This window comes from Lygodium microphyllum, chromosome 17, assembly GCF_053477565.2.
Source record: "Lygodium microphyllum isolate KBCC chromosome 17, Lygodium_microphyllum_v1.1.10, whole genome shotgun sequence".
NCBI lineage: Eukaryota > Viridiplantae > Streptophyta > Polypodiopsida > Schizaeales > Lygodiaceae > Lygodium > Lygodium microphyllum.
The window spans coordinates 121,314,036-121,334,868 of NC_141151.1; the positions used below are offsets into that span (position 1 = coordinate 121,314,036).

Here is a 20,833-nt window from a genome sequence, read left to right on the forward strand (position 1 = left end):
GGTTAGGCCTCAACCCTCTCTTCCTCTAATGTGTCCTCATGGGATATAGCTGCGGTCTGCTAAACAGCCTTGCTAGGTTGTGAGGGTACAACTGCCTCTCTTTTTGGAGAGTCTAGCTCTTTAGTTAATTCCCCTCCGTTTAGCTCCTCATCTGATTGCATTGGAAGTTGCTCCTGGTCGGGCGTTTGCTCTAGGCTCTTGTCCTTACCCATTGTTGGAACATGCCTCCATGTGCAGGTGTTATGTTTAGAGCTGTTTTTCTCTTGCTCAGGAGGTTTAAGTGACTCTAGTGTAGAACCAAGAGACAGTTTAGGATTCTTGTCATGTAGGCTTGGACAGAACCAACTGAAGAAGTCAGGGTTGTATTGATGGGAAGCATAGAGATCTAGGATTACAGGGTCTTGAGTGAGGCAGAAGACATATGCGCTAACATCAAGAACCATACTTCCTACTCCTAACCTGCTAGCCACGTGTAGATCTTCTTCTAGAAGCAGTTTATCATACAAGGGATGTTTTTGGACAGAGACAGGAAGCTGGACGTCATGGATCATTGCCAACACTCGTAATGAGGTTGGGGCAACGTACGTGGGATCGGTTATTGATGTCCAAAGGGCTTTCCTTTGCTCAGCGAGTGTCATTAGTCGGTTGCCAATTTTGGCTGCCAAGTTAGAGTACCATTTCTACACAAAGTTACCTTGTCCTTTCCCTTTTCATTTGATTGATTCGAGCTCTTTCTTGTTTGTCTCACATTGAGCAGTATAGAGTGAGGGTATCAAGCGCAATTCTCTAGCTGTGGCTTTTGGGATGTTCTTTATGACTTCTTCAGCAACAGCTACATAGCGGGAGCAAACATGTTGTTGCTTGTCCCAAGTCAGGGCTTCGGCTATGAGATTTGTGTGCTCTGATGTTGGCCTTCCAATGTCCACATGGACGAACGCACGTGTGATGGTTGTCAGCCTGTGATCAAGCTTCATCAAGCACTTCATCTCTAGTTCATTGGTCAGATGCACCATCTCCTTGGCCAGATCTTCGAGAGATTTCTCCTCAAACCTAGGCTTCAAGTGCTTCAGCCGTACTGGAGGTGTCAAGGATGTTGGCTATGACACCTCTTCCACAGGTGAATTGCTAAGGACACGTTCCGCAAGAGGCATCATCACGACCAAAGGCTACGACTGCTGTGATTCCTGATTGGAAGTAGTAGCGGCTAGTTTAGTGGACTGGCCAATATTGGTAAACTGCAGTATTAAGTCCTTAAGTAAATCAGAAGTGACCGTGTCTTTTGTTGCCCTTTGTGCATTCACTTATGCAGATCGAGCATCAGTTGAGCTAGTCACAATGGATTGCATAGGCATATCCTCAGGCTGAGAGCTAAGGGTGGTGTCATGTCACGCATCTTGGACATTTGGAACCTCAGATGGAGATTGAGATAGGAATTGAGCAGGTGCACTTGACGATTGCTGTCGTGCCTCCTGTGTCCGTTTAGAAAAAGAGGGTGTAGGAGACTTGGGACTCCTAAGTGGACTTGACACTGGCTGGAAGATTTTCCCATTGTTTAACGATTGTGCCATTTACTTTGTTGAGCAATTAGCCTTATCATGAGCAACATTGTGCCCGTGGTGCTCATTATCTTCTTGGGATGTCAAAGGCTCCTTGGGCACTAGTGGCTTTTATTTACACTCTACAGTCACATCTGATATCCGCTTGTTAAGCACGCTTGGCTAAGGATCTACCTTTCATTTAGTCCTGTTTGGTTTCTTGATTTCAATCGTAAGGGGCTTAGTCACTCCAATGCTATTGACTCGAGACTTGGTTTTTCGTTTAGATTTCCTCCTGCGCTTCTTTGCTTTTGATACAGTCTGTAGTTCAGCTGACAGAGGTGGTTTAGCAGGGGGTTTTGACACCCAAATCCATCGGTTACCTGTGTAATACCCTTAAGCATGTAGCAATGCTTTGGATATCCATCGCGGCATTGTGTTGGCTCTCCATCTATTCCTTCGTTTGTAAGGCTTGGGCTTCTTTTGTGGTCTTCTACGATATTTGTAAGTCCAAAGCCTATCCTTGGCATTGTCGCCTGACCTTGTTTCAAGCATGGCCTCACTCACTAGTTCTCTTTGTTCAACATGCACTTGTATCAACTCTTTCAACAAGTCCTTGCTCTCATCACTAGCCGTATCATGAGAAACATTGTGCCTGTGGTGCTCATTATCTTCTTGGGAAGTCAAAGGATCCTTGGGCACTAGTGGCTTTTTTTTATACTCTACAGTCACATCTGATATCCGCTTGTTAAGCACGCTCGGCTGAGGATCTATCTTTCGAATAGTCGTGTTTGGTTTCTTGATTTCAATCGTAAGGGGCTTAGTCACTCCAATGCTGTTGACTCGAGACTTAGTTTTAGTTTTCCTCCTGTGCTTCTTCGCTTTTGATAGTTTGTAGTTCAGCTGACAGAGGTGGTTTAGCAGGGGGTTTTGGCACCCAAATCCATCGGTTACCTGTGTAATACCCTTGAGCATATAGCAATGCTTTGGATATCCATCGCGGCGTTGTGCTAGCTCTCCATCTATTCCTTCGTCTGTAAGGCTTGGGCTTCTTTTGTGGTCTTCTACGATATTTGTAAGTCCAAAGCCTATCGTTGGCATTGTCTCCTGACCTTGTTTCAAGTATGGCCTTGCTCACTAGTTCTCTTTGCTCAACATACACTTGTATCAACTCTTTCAACAAGTCCTTGCTCTCATCACTAGACTTACTTGGTATATCAGAATGTTTCTTGCCCTTCCCTCCAGGTTTGATGAGGTCACCCTTACTAAAGGTTGTGATTATCCTCACACCTAGTAGTGTCAAGTGTATCCTCTGTGCTACGTAATTAGCCTCACACTTTTTCACCCTTTTGAAGGGTCTTCCTAGGAGGGTTTCCTTTCCACAATCAGCACTATTTGGGGGAACATGGAATATGATAGGCAAGCTTTCAACCTCAATGGTTACAAGGATTTTGCACTTTCCGATAAGTGCTTGTAGGTGTCTCCCATAAGGATTAAGAGTTGCATCAGTTGGTATGAGCTCTGGTTGGCCTAGTAGGGTCCATGCTTCATAGGTCAAGATATTAAAATCAGCTCATTCTCGATGAGAACATCAACACAGTGCTCCCTTTTTGTAGTGAGTTTGACCCTAAGATAAGTAGGCGGTACTATGTCTTCATCTTTCGGGTCTTGGCTTATAAATTTAAGCCTTCTAATACATGCCCTTGAGTCCCCGACTGCACAACCCAATGTGGATTCTCTACTGATATCTTGGGTCGTCTGTGCAATGCCATTCAAGGTGCATCTATCGTTAGGATTGTCATTTCTAGTCATCCTCCCAGTTGTAGCTTGGCGTTGTTCCGTTCCGCTTTGACTAGATGCAGTCTGAATGCAACATATACATGCTTTTTTGGTGTGGCTTTTTGCCCTTGTTGGCTAGATTGGCCCATTGAGGTTCTAGGGTCTCTATTTGTCTTTGTTTGGGTATGGGCTTTTGGTTGCTATTTTATAAGTGAGAATCTATGTTTATGTAGAGACATCACTACACTAAGATCTAATTTGGAGGACCTTTCACAGCGCGCGTTTGCTCTCCAGTCTACTTGGGGGAGATGCAGAGGGGCAAACCCTCTGGCCCGCAAGGCCGTTACGCTAAATACTATATACGATTTGAAGGACCCGTTCAAGTTTTGAACTACTTGCTCTAGATCTCAGCCTAGTGATAGATCTATGATGTGCTTTTAGCTCTATATGGTCTTTATGTCGGTTTCAAAATCTACACATTAAAAATCCAAATTTGGCCCAACAGGTCCGAATCGCAAGGGCCAAATGTTCGATTCGGCCTGTCTGAATGGCCGAGGGCTGAATGAAAAAATAGCCAAATGCAATTGGGCCGAATGTCCGATTCGGCCAGTCCAAATGGCGGAGGGCCGAATGAAAAAATAGCTAAATGCAACTGGGCCAAATGTCCGATTCGGCCAGTCCGAATGTGGTTATTTGAGGGCCGAATGGCCGAACGGTAGTGGACCAAACACAAAGTTGGTCCGAATGGTTGACTCGAACGGGCCAAGAGGTGGGTGTCTGGGTCAGCTCGGTCGAGTTGTCAAGGCCGAGGGCCGAATATAAAGTTGGTCCGAATGGTTGATTTGGACGGCCCGAATGGTCGACTGAGTGGTTTGTCCAAATGGGTTTGGCCGAGTGATCGAATACCTCTTCAAACTCCCTCGCTTCCTACCTATCTACCTTAAGCACTGGTTCGGGAAAAACCCTACTTCGATGTTCGATTCGAAGCATGCAAATGCTCAAGGCTTGAATCCATTGGTTCTGGCAATAGAACAAAAATGTAGGGACAAGCACAAGCTCAATCACCAAGACCCACGGACCACTTATTGTTCAAGCGTTTCAAGCGAGCACTAATGACTACCTCTCACATAGCCGACGTGCTATCTATCTCTAGGAGTGTAGCGAGCTTACCTCCATGCCCAATCGAGTTGCCTCCTCTCCCGAGCACTTCGGTAGCTCCACGATCCAAGTGCAAGCTTCAAGCGAGCTCCATTCTCAAGCTCTATACTCCAAGCTCCATTGCCGCGAGCAAGAGAAGCGAAGAGTAGAAGAAGAGAGGAGAAGACGGAGAGCTTCTCCACCACGGTCCCTCACCCTCACACACTCACTCCCTCACACTCTCACACTCCCTCTCTCAAGCACAAGCTCAAGCAAGCAAGAAGAAGAAGAAGAAGAAGAGGAGAGCTACTTTTGGCCACACAAAAGAATGAGCTTCTTATTCACTTTTCAACTTTATATACAAAACCCTAAATCCCTTTTGGCTGGCCATCCCCTTATCTCCTTTTTTACATGGCCGGCTGGGCCCTTTTTCCCATTGTCCTCCTATCTTCCTAGCTTTCTTTCCACCGCCCATCTACCTTTACAATTTGCACGGGTGAGAGCCCGACGCTCCTAAAATAAATCTTGGTGCGCCTTGCGCTATTTTACAAAAGTATTGACTTGTGCTTTTTCTTGTGCGTCTTTCTCCTTGATTTGGGACTATTTTGTACTTCTTGTGTTCTGGATTCTTCTTTGGCGTGCCTTCGTCTTCCATTTCACTTTTATCTTAGCCTTGTCTTTTGCTTTAGATTTTTGGAAATTTCCACCTTGTTTGTTTGAGGGTTAACAATCTTTCTTTCTTTCTTTCTTTCTCTCCAACCTTTTCACTACTCTCACACACCTTCCAACAGACATTGTGATTTGTGCTTCATGACTGCCTTCCACCTTCTTCTCTCTCTGCTTTAGGCACCTTGTTTCATAATTAAGTTTTGTGTTTTTGAGCTTTTCCCCACATCTTGGTGTTAGTTCTACATAGCTAGCGACATCATCTTTCACCTAGCAACCATTAGACAACCTATGCTTGGGACTTCACCACCTAGCAATTAACATCCTCCTCATATGTCACTCTCCTCACCCCTGGTGTTGGCATGACACACTCTAGGTATTTACATTTTACACCCTAGGGAAGTTCTCCATCGTTTGCGTCATCATCTTGTACCTGGCATTAGCATCTGGGTTGCTCTCCTTGCGTTTGACAGCTCCAACACACTCCAAGATTTACGCTTGCTAACGAGGCCATCTCCTCGACATTGGAGGATTGTGGCTCGCTCCATCAACAATTGATGCTCATATTCTTCCTCTCCAACAGCATCATAGGATCGCGGTTCGCTCCCTCGACAATTATCCTTCAACTTCCAGTGATTACTTCGATAGCCAATTGCCCGGAGGACTACATTTCGCCCCCTTCACAGTGCAGATTTCTAGAGGTGTTGCCGCTTGATTCCAATAGGACAGTGCAATCATCTTTTGCACTTCAGTTCAACTATTTCAGCTTTCTTCTCATAGCATGATTCAATGCATTATCATCATCTTCTCATATTTCTGAGTTTCTCTTCTCTCTCACTATTTTCCGTACACACACTATGTTTCTCCCTGCAAACCCTACAATCTCTTTGCATCATTGCATATGTGAACATGGTATTAGAGCATATTTGTTATTTTGACACAAATGACACTACTTGGAAGTCCAAAACTACATCTATTCTTGATTCTTATAAATGCCGAAACCTATAGAATACCAAGAAAGGGTAGGAATCCCCTCTCAACCATGGATGTTGATGCTGAAGGAGGAAAAGGAACTTGATGTCGGTCTTTATGTGCTACCGAGAACCATGAAGAAGAATGTGGATGAATGCAAAGATAACTACAACGGGACCTAGAGAGTGGATATGGGGAGATCCATTCACAAAGACGCCTACAGATATTTCCTTTTTTGGACACACCACTAGATTAGGGATGATAAAAATGAGCAAAATTAAGGTGGTGCACATAATGACTCATCAATGGGCTGCACAAAGTATATCATTGTCTTTCCTTGTTGACTTTTGAAGGAGATTGGAGGACGGTTATAGACCAAGAAAATCTTACTCTTTCTTTGGTTACTAGGATATAGGAGTTCAGCAATTTGTACCTTGCTTGGCTATGGTAGAGACCATGCCCCTTGTGTTAGCAGCACAAGGAGCCAGAGGAGATAGAGACATTGCACTTGGGATTGCCCTAGAGCTAAGTGTTGGGTATTTGACTCACGCGTTACTTACGCCTACGCTCATATGGGAGTGTCGATGATCAGTAGGACACTGGGGCACTTTTTACTCTCGGTAGGAGAGGTTTTTTCCCCCAGACTTATGGTCTTATTGTTGTATGTACTTATGTGCTTATGTTACACACATTTGGGCACTTAGTGTGTGTCGGGTGTGAACACCCCCCTACAACCCTAAGGTTTAAGGGTTGTACTTTGTACTTTTAGATTACACTCATTCAGTCTATTCTCTTGGGTGTCGTGCTTCAACTCTATCTCTCACTCTCACACTGTCTACTGAATCTCTGCTGTACCTTGATCCTCTGTTCTCACATTAGGTATCAGAGCTCAGCTCTGAACTCAGCTTCAGTCTTCAGTCTGCAGTCTGCAGCACACGCTAGTTCAGCTCCAGGCCGTCAGCTCCAGCCGCCAGCACCAGACGACTCCTCTGCCCTGCGCGCTGCTCCAACAGTCAGCGCGCAGCACTGCCCTGCCCAGACGCCACCTGTACCTGCACGCGCCCTGCCCAGGCACTGTTCCTCTGAGTGCAGCCTTCGCACGAGTGTCCGCCTGTAGTCAAACTCTGTCAGTCTCGTCAGTCCGCCTGACATCAGTCTCGTCACGTCACGACTGACATCAGTCTCGCTCATGTCAGCAGCTCGCGCGCTGTTCGACAGCGCAGTCTTCGTCAGACGACGCCCGTTAGACCACGCGCAGCCTGCCTGCCCGCCTGCCGCCGTTTTAAAACGTTACGTCAGCAGCCCGTCGCCTGCCCAGTCCACGTCCCTCAACGAAAGCACTGCGACGACTGTCCTGCGCCCGCCAGTCAACGTCCTGCCCATCGTTTTGACCACGCGCAGCCTGCTCGTCTGACGACCACGTCAGGTAAAATTTTCAACAATTTTTTTTTAAATTTCAGCCCAGAACACAGTTCTGGAAGCGGAGGTTCACACGCGACAAGCACAGAACAAGTGGGGGGATAAATTCCATGCAAATTTCTGGACTGGATCGTCAGAAATTTTGGGGCTTTTGTGTATTTGGAGGACAGTTGCATTTGAACTGCTGATACAGTCACAGAAAGACTGTTTTTGACAGAAATTTCGGCAAAAATTTTGGGGATTTTGACATGATAGTGTTGCAGTGCACTATTTGCACCTTGGGAAGCGTGCATTAAAAGACAGTTTTCTGACAGAGTACGCCCTTGCACATTAATTGCAGAAACGTATTTGCTGCAATTTCTGGAAATTTGCAGATTTCCAGTTAATACTGCTTTGACATTGCTCATTTTGTCTTTGGAAATTTTGTCATCATGGCAAATCAGGGAGGTGATGTTTTTACGTATGTATCCAAGGAGGACAGACTGGACGGAAACAACTATTCCCTTTGGTCATTCATGATGAAAAATGTATTAGTGGCCAAGAATTTATGGGATTATGTCAGTGGAGAGGAAACTCAACTGGGAGTTGTAGCTCCCGCTACTCCTCCTCCCCATGGCGCACATGGACAACGGGGACCTCAGCCCGCTCCACCACAACCACTTCCTCCAAGAACTGTAGCTCAAAAAGTTTGGGATACCCGTGATGCACAGGCATTGTCGCTGATTGCTCTGGCAGTTCAGCGGTCCATCATACCTCATATCCGTTCGGCATCTTCTTCACGAGATGCATGGTTGACTTTGGAGCATATGTTTGCAGGAAAGAATGAGACTCAAATCTCTTTCTTGAAGAAAGAGTTGGAAACTCTGAAGATGCATGAAGGTGATTCTATGCAGGATCACTTAAACAAGATTCAGGACTTGAGGGAGCAGCTCATGAATGTAGATGAGTATTTTTCGGATGCACAGTTGATATCCACCACCTTGAATTCCTTACCTCCTTCGTACTGGTCTTTTCATACTGCATTGAACCTCACCATGAGGATTGCTGAGCACCCACTCACTTTTATTCAGCTGGTTAGCTTGCTTCTAGAGGAGGAGCAAACACGGAAAAATAGTGGTGTGGATGCTATAGTCTCTGAGCAGGCTTTTGTGGCAAGACAGAAAGGCAAGAACAGCAAGGTGAAAAATGCTCCACTGAGTTCTGGCACTTCGGGCACATCGCAGAATCAGTCACAAGGGGGGACGCAACCAAAGAAAGGAAAATGTCATTATTGTAAGAAGCCCGGCCACTATATCACTGAGTGCAGAAAACGCATCGCCAAAGAGAAGAAGAAGGAGTCAGGAATGTCTGTTTCTACTACTCCTTCCACTGCTAGTGAGTCCACGTCCTTTGTTGTGGACAGGGACTATTGTTTTTACACTTGCAGTTATGACATCTCTTGGGCCGATAGAGCACTTAGCTCTACAGAGGATGTTGACACTTGGTTCTTTGACAGTGGTGCTTCTAGACATATTACATCTCGCAGAGATTTGTTTGCTTCAGTTAGTGCACCTCCCGTTGGGAAATCGGTACAGTGTGCCAATAATGCATCATACCCTGTTCGTGGTATTGGGGAGAATCAGCTCACAGCCATTGATGGCTCTATTCTCCGCCTGCAGGATGCTTTGTTTGTGCCTGGAATAAAGAAGAATTTGCTTTCTATTTCTTCTTTGGCACGTTGTGGTATGCACGTCACTTTTGATGATGACCGTTGCATGGTTCAAGAAAAAGAATGCATGACATTGGTCTTGACAGGATCTTTGTGTCATGGTTTATATGAGTTGGATGCTCTTTCAGTAGATTAGTCAACATACTTGACATCCACTCTTACTCCTGCTATGATACAGATGGAGTTATGGCATGCTCGTTTAGGGCATGTAAACTTTGGCAGCTTGATGCTTTTACAGCGTACTCAGATGCTGGATGGCTTACCTCTCTTGGAGAGACCTCCTGAGCACTTATGCGAGGGATGCATTTTGGGGAAAATGCATCGGTTCTCATTTCCTCGTGATGTTGCTTTCAGAGCAACAACCAGATTGCAGTTGGTGCATTCGGATGTTTGTGGGCCTATGCAGACCATGTCATTGGGTGGTTGTTATTATTTTGTGACATTCATTGATGACTTCACACGTTTTTGTTGGGTCTATTGTTTGAAAAAGAAGTCAGAAGTGTATGATGCATTTTTGGCTTTCAGTGCACTTGTTGAAAACCAATCTGGATGCCACATTAAGACTCTCCGTTCGGACCGAGGGGGGGAATACATGTCCTCTATGCTGAATTCTTTTTTGCAGCAGAAGGGCATAGTACATCAGTATACTACAGCTTATACTCCACAGCAGAATGGGGTAGCAGAGAGGAAAAATCGGTCACTCATGGAGATGGCCAGATGTATGCTGAAGGCAAAGAGCTTGCCTCATAGTTTTTGGATGGAAGCAGTCATGTGTGCTTGCCATATTTTGAACAGATGCCCTACCAAAGCCTTGAAGACCATCACACCATTTGAGGCTTGGAACAGCCGTAAACCTTTGGTTGGTCACTTTCGTACCTTTGGGTGTCTTGCCTATGCCCATATTCCACAGGTACTTAGAAGAAAATTGGACAACAAGGCTGTTAAGTGCATTTTTATGGGATATAGCAATGAGAGCAAAGGCTACAGACTCTATGATCCCGTTACGAAGAAGGTTTTTGTCAGCAGGGATGTTGTTTTTGATGAAAAATCAGAATTATCCTTGGCTGGTTTGGACACATATCAGGCTGCCCGTGATGTTTTTGAAGGGCTGCTGCCCATTACTTTTGGTGATTCAGCTGGAGGTTCACAAAATGAACCTAATGTTCAGCCAGCTGCTCCTATGGAAAGTGCAGAAATTCAGCCATTGGCTGATCGGAATACTCAGCATCATGCTGAAACAGAAATTCAGCAAGAGCTTGTACACAACCAGGATGCTAGACAGCTACCTAGATGGTATTTGCAGACTATGCAAGATAGTCCTTTGGATGCACCCATGGCTGGTCGTACTAGAAGGTAAACTCGCTTGCATGATTCAGCACATACCATGGAGTTTATTATGGCAGCAAGTACTTTTGATAATGAAGAGCCTGAATGTTATGAGGATGCACAACACAGTGTGCATTGGATGGCAGCCATGCAAGCTGAATTAGATTCTATTACTAAGAATCAAACTTGGGATTTGGTGTCCTTGCCATTTGGGAAGAAAGCCATTGGAACAAAATGGGTCTACAAATTGAAAAGAAAAGCAGATGGATCCATTGATAATACAAGGCACGGCTGGTAGCTAAAGGCTACGCACAGAAAAAGGGCATTGATTATGAGGAGACATTTGCTCCTACTTCCCGTATGACGACCATCAGGTCTATGATTGCTTTGGCTGCACATTATGGTTGGACAGTACATCAGCTAGATATCAAGACTGCATTTTTACATGGGGAACTTCAGGAGGAAGTTTATTTACAGTAGCCCATTGGTTTTGCAGTTGAAGGCTCAGAACATTTGGTATGCAAGCTCAAAAAGGCACTATATGGTTTAAAACAAGCTCCTAGAGCTTGGTATGAAAAGATAGATGCTTTCTTGCTTGGTCAGGGGTTTCTAAACAGCTCATCTGAGTCTACCCTTTACGTATGTAAAGAAGGGGGATCTATGCTGATTTTATGTCTTTATGTTGATGACCTTTTGCTCACTGGAACACATGCTGATCAGATTTCAACATTCAAACAAAATTTGCAGCAAACTTTTGACATGTTTGACTTGGGAGTTTTGCATTACTACTTGGGCATCCAATTCATACATAATGCTCGAGGTATTGGGTTATCACAGTCAAGGTATATTGGGCAGCTTCTTGAGAAATTTGGCTTACAGGATTGCAAGCCAGTTAGTACTCCCATGGAACCTGGACTGAAACTGTCATTACATGATGACAGTGATTTGTTTGATATACATACATATGCTCCTGCAGTTGGATGTCTTATCTATCTATGCAATACTAGGCCGGACATACAGTTTGCAGTTTCAGCTTTGAGCAGGTATATGCATCAGCCACGTATGTCACATTGGCAAGCTGTCAAGCATATTTTTCGCTACTTGCAGGGTACTCGTTCTCTTGGGTTGCTTTATGCCAAGGGGGGACCACTGCATTTACATGCTTACAGTGATTCTGATTGGGCTGGTGATTATGATACACGTCACTCTACTAGTGGCAATTGTTTCTTTCTTGGCACTTCTTGCATTTCTTGGCTTAGCAAGAAACAATCCACTGTTGCCACATCGTCATGTGAAGCTGAATACAAGGCAGCTTTCACTACCACAGTTGAATGTGTATGGCTTAGACGCTTGCTAGCTGATTTGGATGTATCTGTTACTGAGCCTACTCCATTGTTCACTGACAGTCAGAGTGCCATTGCAGTGGCACGGAACCCAGTGTTTCATGCTCGCACGAAACACATTGAGATTCACTATCACTTTGTCAGAGAGAGGCTACATGCAAGTGATATTAGCCTTGTCTATTGTCCTACCACCAGTAATGTGGCAGACATCTTCACCAAAGCTCTTCCTCGTGACAAATTTGAAGCATTTCGCGATGCTTTAAATTTGATATCCTTTGGTGGCGGATGATCCTTGTACTCTTGATCACTCTTCACTCCAGGGGGGTTTGTTGGGTATTTGACTCACGCCTTACTTACGCTGTGTCGGTGATCAATAGGACACTGGGGCACTTTTTACTCTCGGTAGGAGAGGTTTTTTCCCCCAGACTTATGGTCTTATTGTCGTATGTACTTATGTGCTTATGTTACACACATTTGGGCACTTAGTGTGTGTCGGGTGTGAACATCCCCCTACAACCCTAAGGTTTAAGGGTTGTACTTCGTACTTTTAGATTACACTCATTCAGTCTATTCTCTTGGGTGTCGTGCTTCAACTCTGTCTCTCACTCTCACACTGTCTACTGAATCTCTGCTGTACCTTGATCCTCTGTTCTCACACTAAGGAGGTTTGGAGGAGAGCCCTTAAAATGGTGTTTCATGGTATTGTAAACTCTGTGGTCATTACATCGAGGACAATTGCTTGGGTCATAGTTAAAGACCCAGCTTAAGCATATAAGGATGTACATGGGTGTCTTGCTTATCTTGTCTCAAGGGAGCTTGTGAGTGAAATTGCCATGCCAAAATTCTCATAGATAATATGGACTCATGGGCATTGTCACATGTGGAAGCTCATAGCTAGCATTTTTGCTTGGTACATATGGACCATGAGATCCATGCCATAGATTTATTGAACATATCTATTGAAGAAACTCTCTCCAAGATTTGGAAAGGGATAGCTCTATTGGAGATGGGAGAGGATACAAGCAATTTGGAGATTGCGAGGAGGAGAGATGCTTTTCTCAGGACTTGGAATTCTAGCACTTTCTTCCATTGTCAATCCCATATGGTCTCATACTATAGACCTCTCAACTCATTATTCATTTAGACCTTGTAACAAATCTCATTAAGGCCTTGTAATGCACTTTCCTCATTGTATATCTTTTGGTAGGGAAGTCATTTACACAGTTGCTTTGTACTTTGTATATTGATTTGGGATACTTTGTTTCCAATAATTTATTAATAGACTTTTGTCTCCTTTGAAAATGAAAAGGTTTAAGAGCCAACTGTGTTGAGATGTCAACAACTAGAGTTACATCACCATTGCCAAAAATCTAGTGTTTTGTGTGTACCAATCATATAGAGATTCAGTTTTATTAGGTGTATGACTTGCCCGAGGATGCGATAATGGAGTCATGGTCTACAATCCAACACATGAGAATTGAGCAAATATCTTCAGCAAGACACTTATGAAGGATTTGCTGTAAGTCTATCTTCAAAAACTTGGCATTTGGTGAAGGAAGTACCTTACTTGCAAGTGGACATTAAGGAGGGTTGCTAGATATGATCAATGCCCTACCCTTGTAAGGTGGCACCAATGATCCCTGGTGCTCAAAGTTGTAAGGCCCCCATCATGAGGAGGAGCCATGTGTGAGCTCCCACATTGGTTGAGTCTTGACTTGTATGCTAGATAAGCTCTATGTGACCACATGGTAAAAAGGTGGCCTATGAGTCTAGCCTATGGGCTAAATGGAGCAATTAAGGTGGTAGCAACTCAATGCACATGGCATTGAGTTTCAAGGTGTGGAAGTTATCAAGGATCCCTATTTTGGGTGTTTGGGATTAGATTTCTTTAGGAGCAACCTATTCTACTATGGTGCAACAATTGTAAGTACTCTATCTAAGCCACGAGCGCATGTTTCATTGTTGAGTGCCCTCACCACCCTGTCCTTTTGACATTCATGCAAGGGATCGGTTCTTTGTGTTCTCTTCTTTTACTCTCTCATTTGTATTCTGCTTCCAAATGTGCACACATAATGATAACACATCAAAGATTGGAAAATTTTAAGCATAAAATGTATGAAGGCAACCACAAACACTTAAGTTGCACCATCTGGCATCTCAGAGTTACATAGATAAATCTTCAGCAAGCATTAAAGACTACTAGAGCCAATGAATATTGCACTATCTAAGTATACAATCATGCATACAGTCATGGCTGCACAACTAATATCCTGTTTGTGTAAAATTTGAACACTTAAGATGGACATCCATAGATACAGTTGTGAGGTTCCCCAAACCTCACAACACCCCAGCAACCTTTTGCTTTGAACCACAGATCTTGATTGTAGCATCACATCATCACCAAAGCATTGGCCCTTAATTCCTTTGGAATGAGTGTTTCTTCAGCTGCATTTTATACAAGTGTATAAATTGCGAAGAGGAAAATAATGTAATTATTTCTGGCTAGAAGAACAAGGAATTCAAGTCAGTCGAACTGCCAGAACAAGATGAACAAATAAAGAAAAAAACCTCTGCCGCATTGACATCCCCAACCTGTTGAGCAACAAAGACAAAAACCTCTTAGTCTCACACAGTGTAGTAACTTAAGTTGGGATCTCAAACATAAGAACAAGGACTGATAATGGACATTACCACTGCACACGTTAACATTTCTGGGGTGTAATTCTCCTTAAAAAACTGATTGACCTCTCTCCTGCCAATATTCTCAAAATCAGAAGCTGTGGCCAAAGGTCAAGGCATACATTATGGAATTCCCCAAAGCAAGAAGATAAACACTCTCTTGATATCCGTGATGGCAAAGGTCTTTACAGTCAAAAACATAGAATGCACTTAGCCAAAGCAGCAACTCATTCAGGAAAGTTCACTGCCAAGCTGTTTATACAAATTAATGGTTTCTTTCACCAACATGTTTTAGAGTTGAATTTTTGTTCACAAACAGCCTGTAACATTCTATCTACTTAATACCTCTAAAGTAAAGACCTGTAGCACCAAGCTCATGACTTACCCGGAATCAATCTCTGTGCTGAGAGGGTTGACCAGGTATGGGACCACTTGTAAAGTCCTATGAATACAAAGGAAAAGTGAAAAGATGAGAAACCCAAAGCTCCTAAACAGAGATGTAGTAATGCTTATAGAGGTATAAATCTTGTATATGCCTGATGTAATGTCTGCTCATCCCAACACCTCTTTCATAGGTCCTGAAACATCTGTTCCAACATAGAAAGACTCAAGTGTCTCAGAACGCATTTCCTAAACAGAGATGTAGTAATGCTTATAGAGGTATAAATCTTGTATATGCCTGATGTAATGTCTGCTCATCCCAACACCTCTTTCATAGGTCCTGAAACATCTGTTCCAACATAGAAAGACTCAAGTGTCTCAGAACGCATTTCCTATGGTGGGCAATCATGGCATAGATCAGTTGCTGATGTGGCCCATGGGAAACTCTGGTGCTAATCTATGGCATCACAAGGCTGGCCTGGCCTCAAGCATCCATCTCATGAGCTGCTGTAGATCTTCTCCCCCATGTGGGGAGTGAGGTATCTCAGTAGGTGTCACTTATGGAGGGTGATGATGGACTGGATCTGCCGGTGATAATGGCACTGTGGTTGTCTCTTAGGGATTTGGGGTATCTTGCCATCCTACAAAGAACTGTCACTCACTCCAAGGTAACATCTGTGATGAAGATATTGTCTAGCCTAGGGGTACAGTTGTGAGAATGGAGATGGAAGCTCTCACCTGAGAGTACACAGTAGACAATGGAGGGGGTGAGAGTGAAGACATGGCACGACACAAATGTTAAGGTATATTCACATCCGAAAGGTGTAAAGTACGGTAAGTGACCAACTGTGTGACATAAACATGCAAAATAGAGAATAATGTAACTGGGGGGAAAACCCTCTTGTTAGGAGAGTAAACAATACCCCAATGTCCTATTGTGGATCATCGACACTCCTTTGTCAACGTAGGTGCGAGTCAAACGTAACAAACCCCTCTGGAGTGAAAAGTGATTAAACAAGATCAAATTTAAAGCATTGCGAAATGGTCCAAGCTTGTCACGAGGAAGAGCTTTGGTGAAGATGTCTCCCACATGGTTGATGGTAGGACAGTAGATAAAGCTGATATCTCTTGCATGTAGCCTCTCTTTGATAAAGTGATAGTGGATCTCTATGTGTTTCGTGAATGCATGAAACATTGGGTTCCGTGTCACGACAAAGGCACTCTGACTATCAATAAACAAAGGAGAAGGCTCCGTGGCAGATACATCACAATCAGCCAACAAGCGTCTCAACCATACACATTCAACTATAGCAGCGAAAGCTGCCTTGTATTCCGCTTCACAAGACGATGTGGCAATAGAGGTTTGTTTCTTGCTAAGCCAAGAGATGCAAGATGAGCCAAGAAAGAAACAATTTCACTTGTAGAGTGACGTGAATCATAATCACCAACCCAATTTGAATCACTGTAAGCATGTAATTGCAGTGGTCCCCCCTTGGCATAAAGCAGTCCAAGAGTCATAGTACCCTACAAGTAACGAAAAACATGCTTCACAACTTGCCAATGTGACATGCGTGGGCTGTACATATATCTGCTCAAGGCTGAAACTACAAACTAAATATCCACGCTTGTGTTGTATAAATAAATGAGAAATCTAACTGTTGGAGTATATGTGCGAATGTCAAACATATCACTGTTATCATGCAAAGATAGCTTGAGTCCAGTTTCCATCCGTGTGCTAACTGGCTTGCAATCCTAGAAGCCAAATCTTCCGAGGAATTTACCAATATATCTCGACTGAGACAATCCAATGCCTCTAGTATCATGAATAAATTGAATGCCCAAATAGTAATGCAAAGACCCCAAATCTAACATTTCAAATGTTTGCTGCAAAATTTTCTTGAATATTGAAATCTGATCAGCATGTGTTCCTGTGAGCAGAAGATCATCTATATAAAGACAAATGACCAGCAAGGATTTCCCCTCTTTGCATACGTAAAGAGTAGACTCGGATCGGCTATTAATCAACCCTTGGTTGTGTAAACAGGCATCAATTTGTACATACCAAGCTCACAGAGCTTGCTTCAAACCGTACAAAGCCTTTTTCAGCTTACATACCAAATGTTCAAATCCCTTAACCACAAAACCAATGGGCTGCTGTACATACACTTCTTCTTGAAGTTCCCCATATAAAAATGCACTTTTAATATCAAGGTGGTGCATAATCCAACCATAATGAGCAGCCAAAGCAACCATACACCGGATGGTAGTTATATGGGATGTAGGAGCAAAGCCTTTGCCACAAGCTTAGCTTTGTACTTATCAATGGATCCATCCGCTTTTCTTTTAAGCTTATAGATCCATTGTGCCAATAGCTTTCTTTCCAACGGGCAATGTCACTAAATCCCAGATTCTTTATGATAGAAACAAATTTAGCTTGCGTTGCTACCATCCAATGCACACTCTATTGTGTATCCTCAAACCAATCAGGATTCTCATCATCAAGTGTGTGTGTTGGCATTAAAAAATCCATTGTATTAGCATGATCATGCAAACATGCTTGTCTATAGTGCAACCTGCTATAGGAGCATCCAAATGAATATCTTGCATAGTCTACAAGTACCTTCTAGGCATTTGCCTAGCTTCTTGATTATGTACAAGCTCTTGATGAACCTCCAATTTAGCATCTTGTTGAATATTCAGATCAGCCATAGGCTGAATTTCTGCATTGCTTAATGGAGTAGTTGGCTGAAGATTTTGTTCATTTGTTGAAACTCCAACTGTATCACCAAGAGAAATGGACAGTAACCCTTCAAATACATCATTTGCAGCTTGATACGTGTCAAAACTAGCGAGGGAGAATTCTGATTTTTCATCAAAAATCACATCCATACAGACAAACACTTTCTTGGAAATAGGGTCATATAGTCAATATCCTTTGCTCTCACTGTTGTACCCTACAAAAATGCATTTGATAGCCTTGTTGTCCAACTTCTTTCTTAGTACTATGAAAATATGAAAATAGCAGTAGTATACTAATAGGCAATGCCTTTCTGCTTCAAAAATCTATCTAGCAAGGAGGACATGTATTCCCCCCTCGGTCCAAATGGAGAGTCTTAATCCTACAGGCAGATTGATTTTCAACAAGTGCAACAAAAGCCAAAAATGCAATATACACCTCTAACTTTTTCATCAATGAGTAGACCTAACAAAAACGAGTAGCTCATCAATGAAAGTGACGAAATAATAACATCCACCAAATGACTTGTTTGCATAGGTCCACATACATCTGAATGCACAATCTGTAACCTGGTTGTTGCATTAAAAGAAACATCATGAGGAAAAGAGAATCAATGTATTTTTTCCAAAATGTATCTCTCACAAATATACTCAGGAGGTCTCTCCAAGAGAGGTAAGCCATCTAGCATCTGAGTACGTTGCATAAGCATCAAACTGCCATAGTCAACATGCCCCATTCGAGCATGCCATAACTTTGCCTCTGACATAGCAGTAGTAAAATTAGATGCTAAATAGATTGACTGATCAATCGAATAAGCATCTAACTCAAAGAGTCCATGATATAATATGCGAGTCAATAACAAAGTCAAGAATTCTTTATCCTTGACCATGCATTTGTCATCACCAAATGTGACCTATATACCACACTTTGCTAAAGAAGAAATTGACAATTCATTTTTCTGTCCCTGGCATATATGATACATCCTGCAAACAGAGAGTAGAACCATCAATGGCTTTCAAGAAAATCTTCCCGACACCTCTAACAGGGTAAGATACATTGTTGGCACATTGCACAAATTTACCAACATGAGCTGCAATAACAAAGGAAAACAAATCCCTATGGGATATAATGTGCTTAGAAGCACCATTGTCAAAGAACCGAGTTCTAGCATCCTCAGTAGAGCTAAATGATCTATCAACCTAAGAAAAATCATAACTGCAAGTGTAAAAACAATAGTCACAATCTATAATAAAAGACACGAACTCTGTAGCAATAGAAGATGCATAAAAAACAAATATCCCTGACTTCTTCCCCTTTGCAATGCGCTTCTTACATTCCATGATATAGTGACCTAGCTTCTTACAATAATGGCACTTGCCCTTCTTGGCTTGTGTACCCCCTATTTCTTGTTGCTCTGTGAAGTACCTGAACTTCAAGAACTCTGCGGAGCATTTCTAGACTGGCTGCCCTTGCCCTTCTATCTCATCATAAAAGCCAGTTCAGAGACTACAACATCCACCCCATTGTTTTTTCTTGTTTGCTCTTCTTCTAGGAGCAAACTAACCAATTGAAGAAAGGTAAGGGGCTACGGAGAAATTCTCATAGAGAGATTTAAGGCCATGTGAAATGCCAAATAAGAGGGTGGCAAGGAATTCAAAGTAATAGAGATCATCTGTGCATCAAAATAATACTCATGTACATTCATTAACTGCTCATGCAAGTCCTGAATGTTATTAGGATAATCGTACATGGCATCAACTTTATCCATCTTCACATTCTCAAGCTCCTTTTTCAAGAAAGAGATGCGCGTCTCGTTTTTTTCAGCAAACATCTCAAGTGTGAGCCATGCTTCTCGTAAAGAAGCATCAGACCTTATATGCGGGATTATAGACCGCTAAACTGCCAATGCAATCAGTAACAATGCTTGAGCATCCCGTGTGTCCCAAGCCTTTTATGTAGCTGATCTTTGGGGAAGTGGCTGAGCTGGAGTTGGCCTTTGACCACGTCCTCTTGGGGAAGGTGTTGCAAGAGCCACAACTCCGGGATGAACTTTTTCACCACTAACATAATCCCAAAGATTTTTTGCAATTAGCACATTCTTCATCATGAAGGAACATAGATAATAGTTATTGCCATCCAATCTATCCTCTTTGGATACATATGTGAATACATCACTCTGTCCTTGATTGGCAATGGTAAATGCCTCTGTTTCAAAGAACACAAAAGCAAGAACCAAAGCTGGAACAACCTGGAAATCTGCAAATTTCCAGAAATTACAGCATACACCAAGCTGTAATTAGCAGAACTGTATCACACTTGATTACAACTGTCCAATTTATATGCTGTCCATTGCACAAACAGTGCTCAGCAGCACAACAAATGCAAAAGCCCCAAATTTTTGCTGTCCAAAATGCACAATTTCAGTCTATTTCAGACTGAACCTGCAGTACATGTGCCAATGTCTGCTAGATACCCAAAAGCCCTAAATTTTCTGACCCACTCCCCAAAAAAAATCTACAATGTGTGTGCCGGAAAGCACATCCAAGAGCAAAGATGCACTCCTCGAGCAAAAGCCCCAATCTGTCGTTTAGATTTCTAAATAAAAAATAGATAAATATCTCCTTTTAGCTTCTATGTTGGCAGCCTAGTGGGGTAGGGGGATATTGGCATCCTAGAGGAGCGGGAGGTAGCAAGTGGGCCTGGCGGATAGGGGCATTGGCACTGATAGGAGAAAGGTGGGCCTGCAGGAGCACACAACAATGCACAAACAGGGGGCAAGTAGCGCTGTTGGGCGCTGGCACTGCACGGCGCTAATGCAGCACCGGAGGCGCTGGTGCTGCTGGCATAGAAGGCGGCGCGCGCCGCAGGTGGACCTAGGGGCCCCCACAACCAGACCAGGAGGGTAGAGCTGGTGCTGGTGGTGTGAGTTGCAACAGTTGGTGGCGAGGCTGCAGCAGTGGACTAGGAGCTACTAGCGAGCGAGCCTGCAGGGTGGTAGGCCTGGACTGTTGATAGGCTGAAGATAGAGGCTAACGAGCCTGGAGAGTTGGACCGTGCCAAGCCTGAGCTCTAATACCAAATGTGAGAATGGAGATGGAAGCTCTAAATTGAGAGTACACTGTAGAAAGTAGAGTGAGTGAAAGTGAAGACA

At 43.4% G+C, this 20,833-nt stretch overlaps 1 protein-coding gene across 6 annotated transcripts in view; it reads right to left on the reverse strand.

Annotated features, from left to right (window-relative positions):
• LOC148022310 (uncharacterized) overlaps positions 1–20,833 on the reverse strand; it is a 255,924-nt gene that overhangs the window by 62,545 nt on the left and 172,546 nt on the right. For all 6 annotated transcript variants that reach the window (XM_087697949.1, XM_087697947.1, XM_087697950.1 and 3 more), the window contains 2 exons: positions 14,577–14,662; positions 14,454–14,477 (listed from right to left, as the gene is read on the reverse strand). In XM_087697949.1, coding sequence (XP_087554075.1) covers positions 14,454–14,477; positions 14,577–14,662 — 110 coding nt within the window. The remainder of the gene's footprint in view (positions 1–14,453; positions 14,478–14,576; positions 14,663–20,833) is intronic.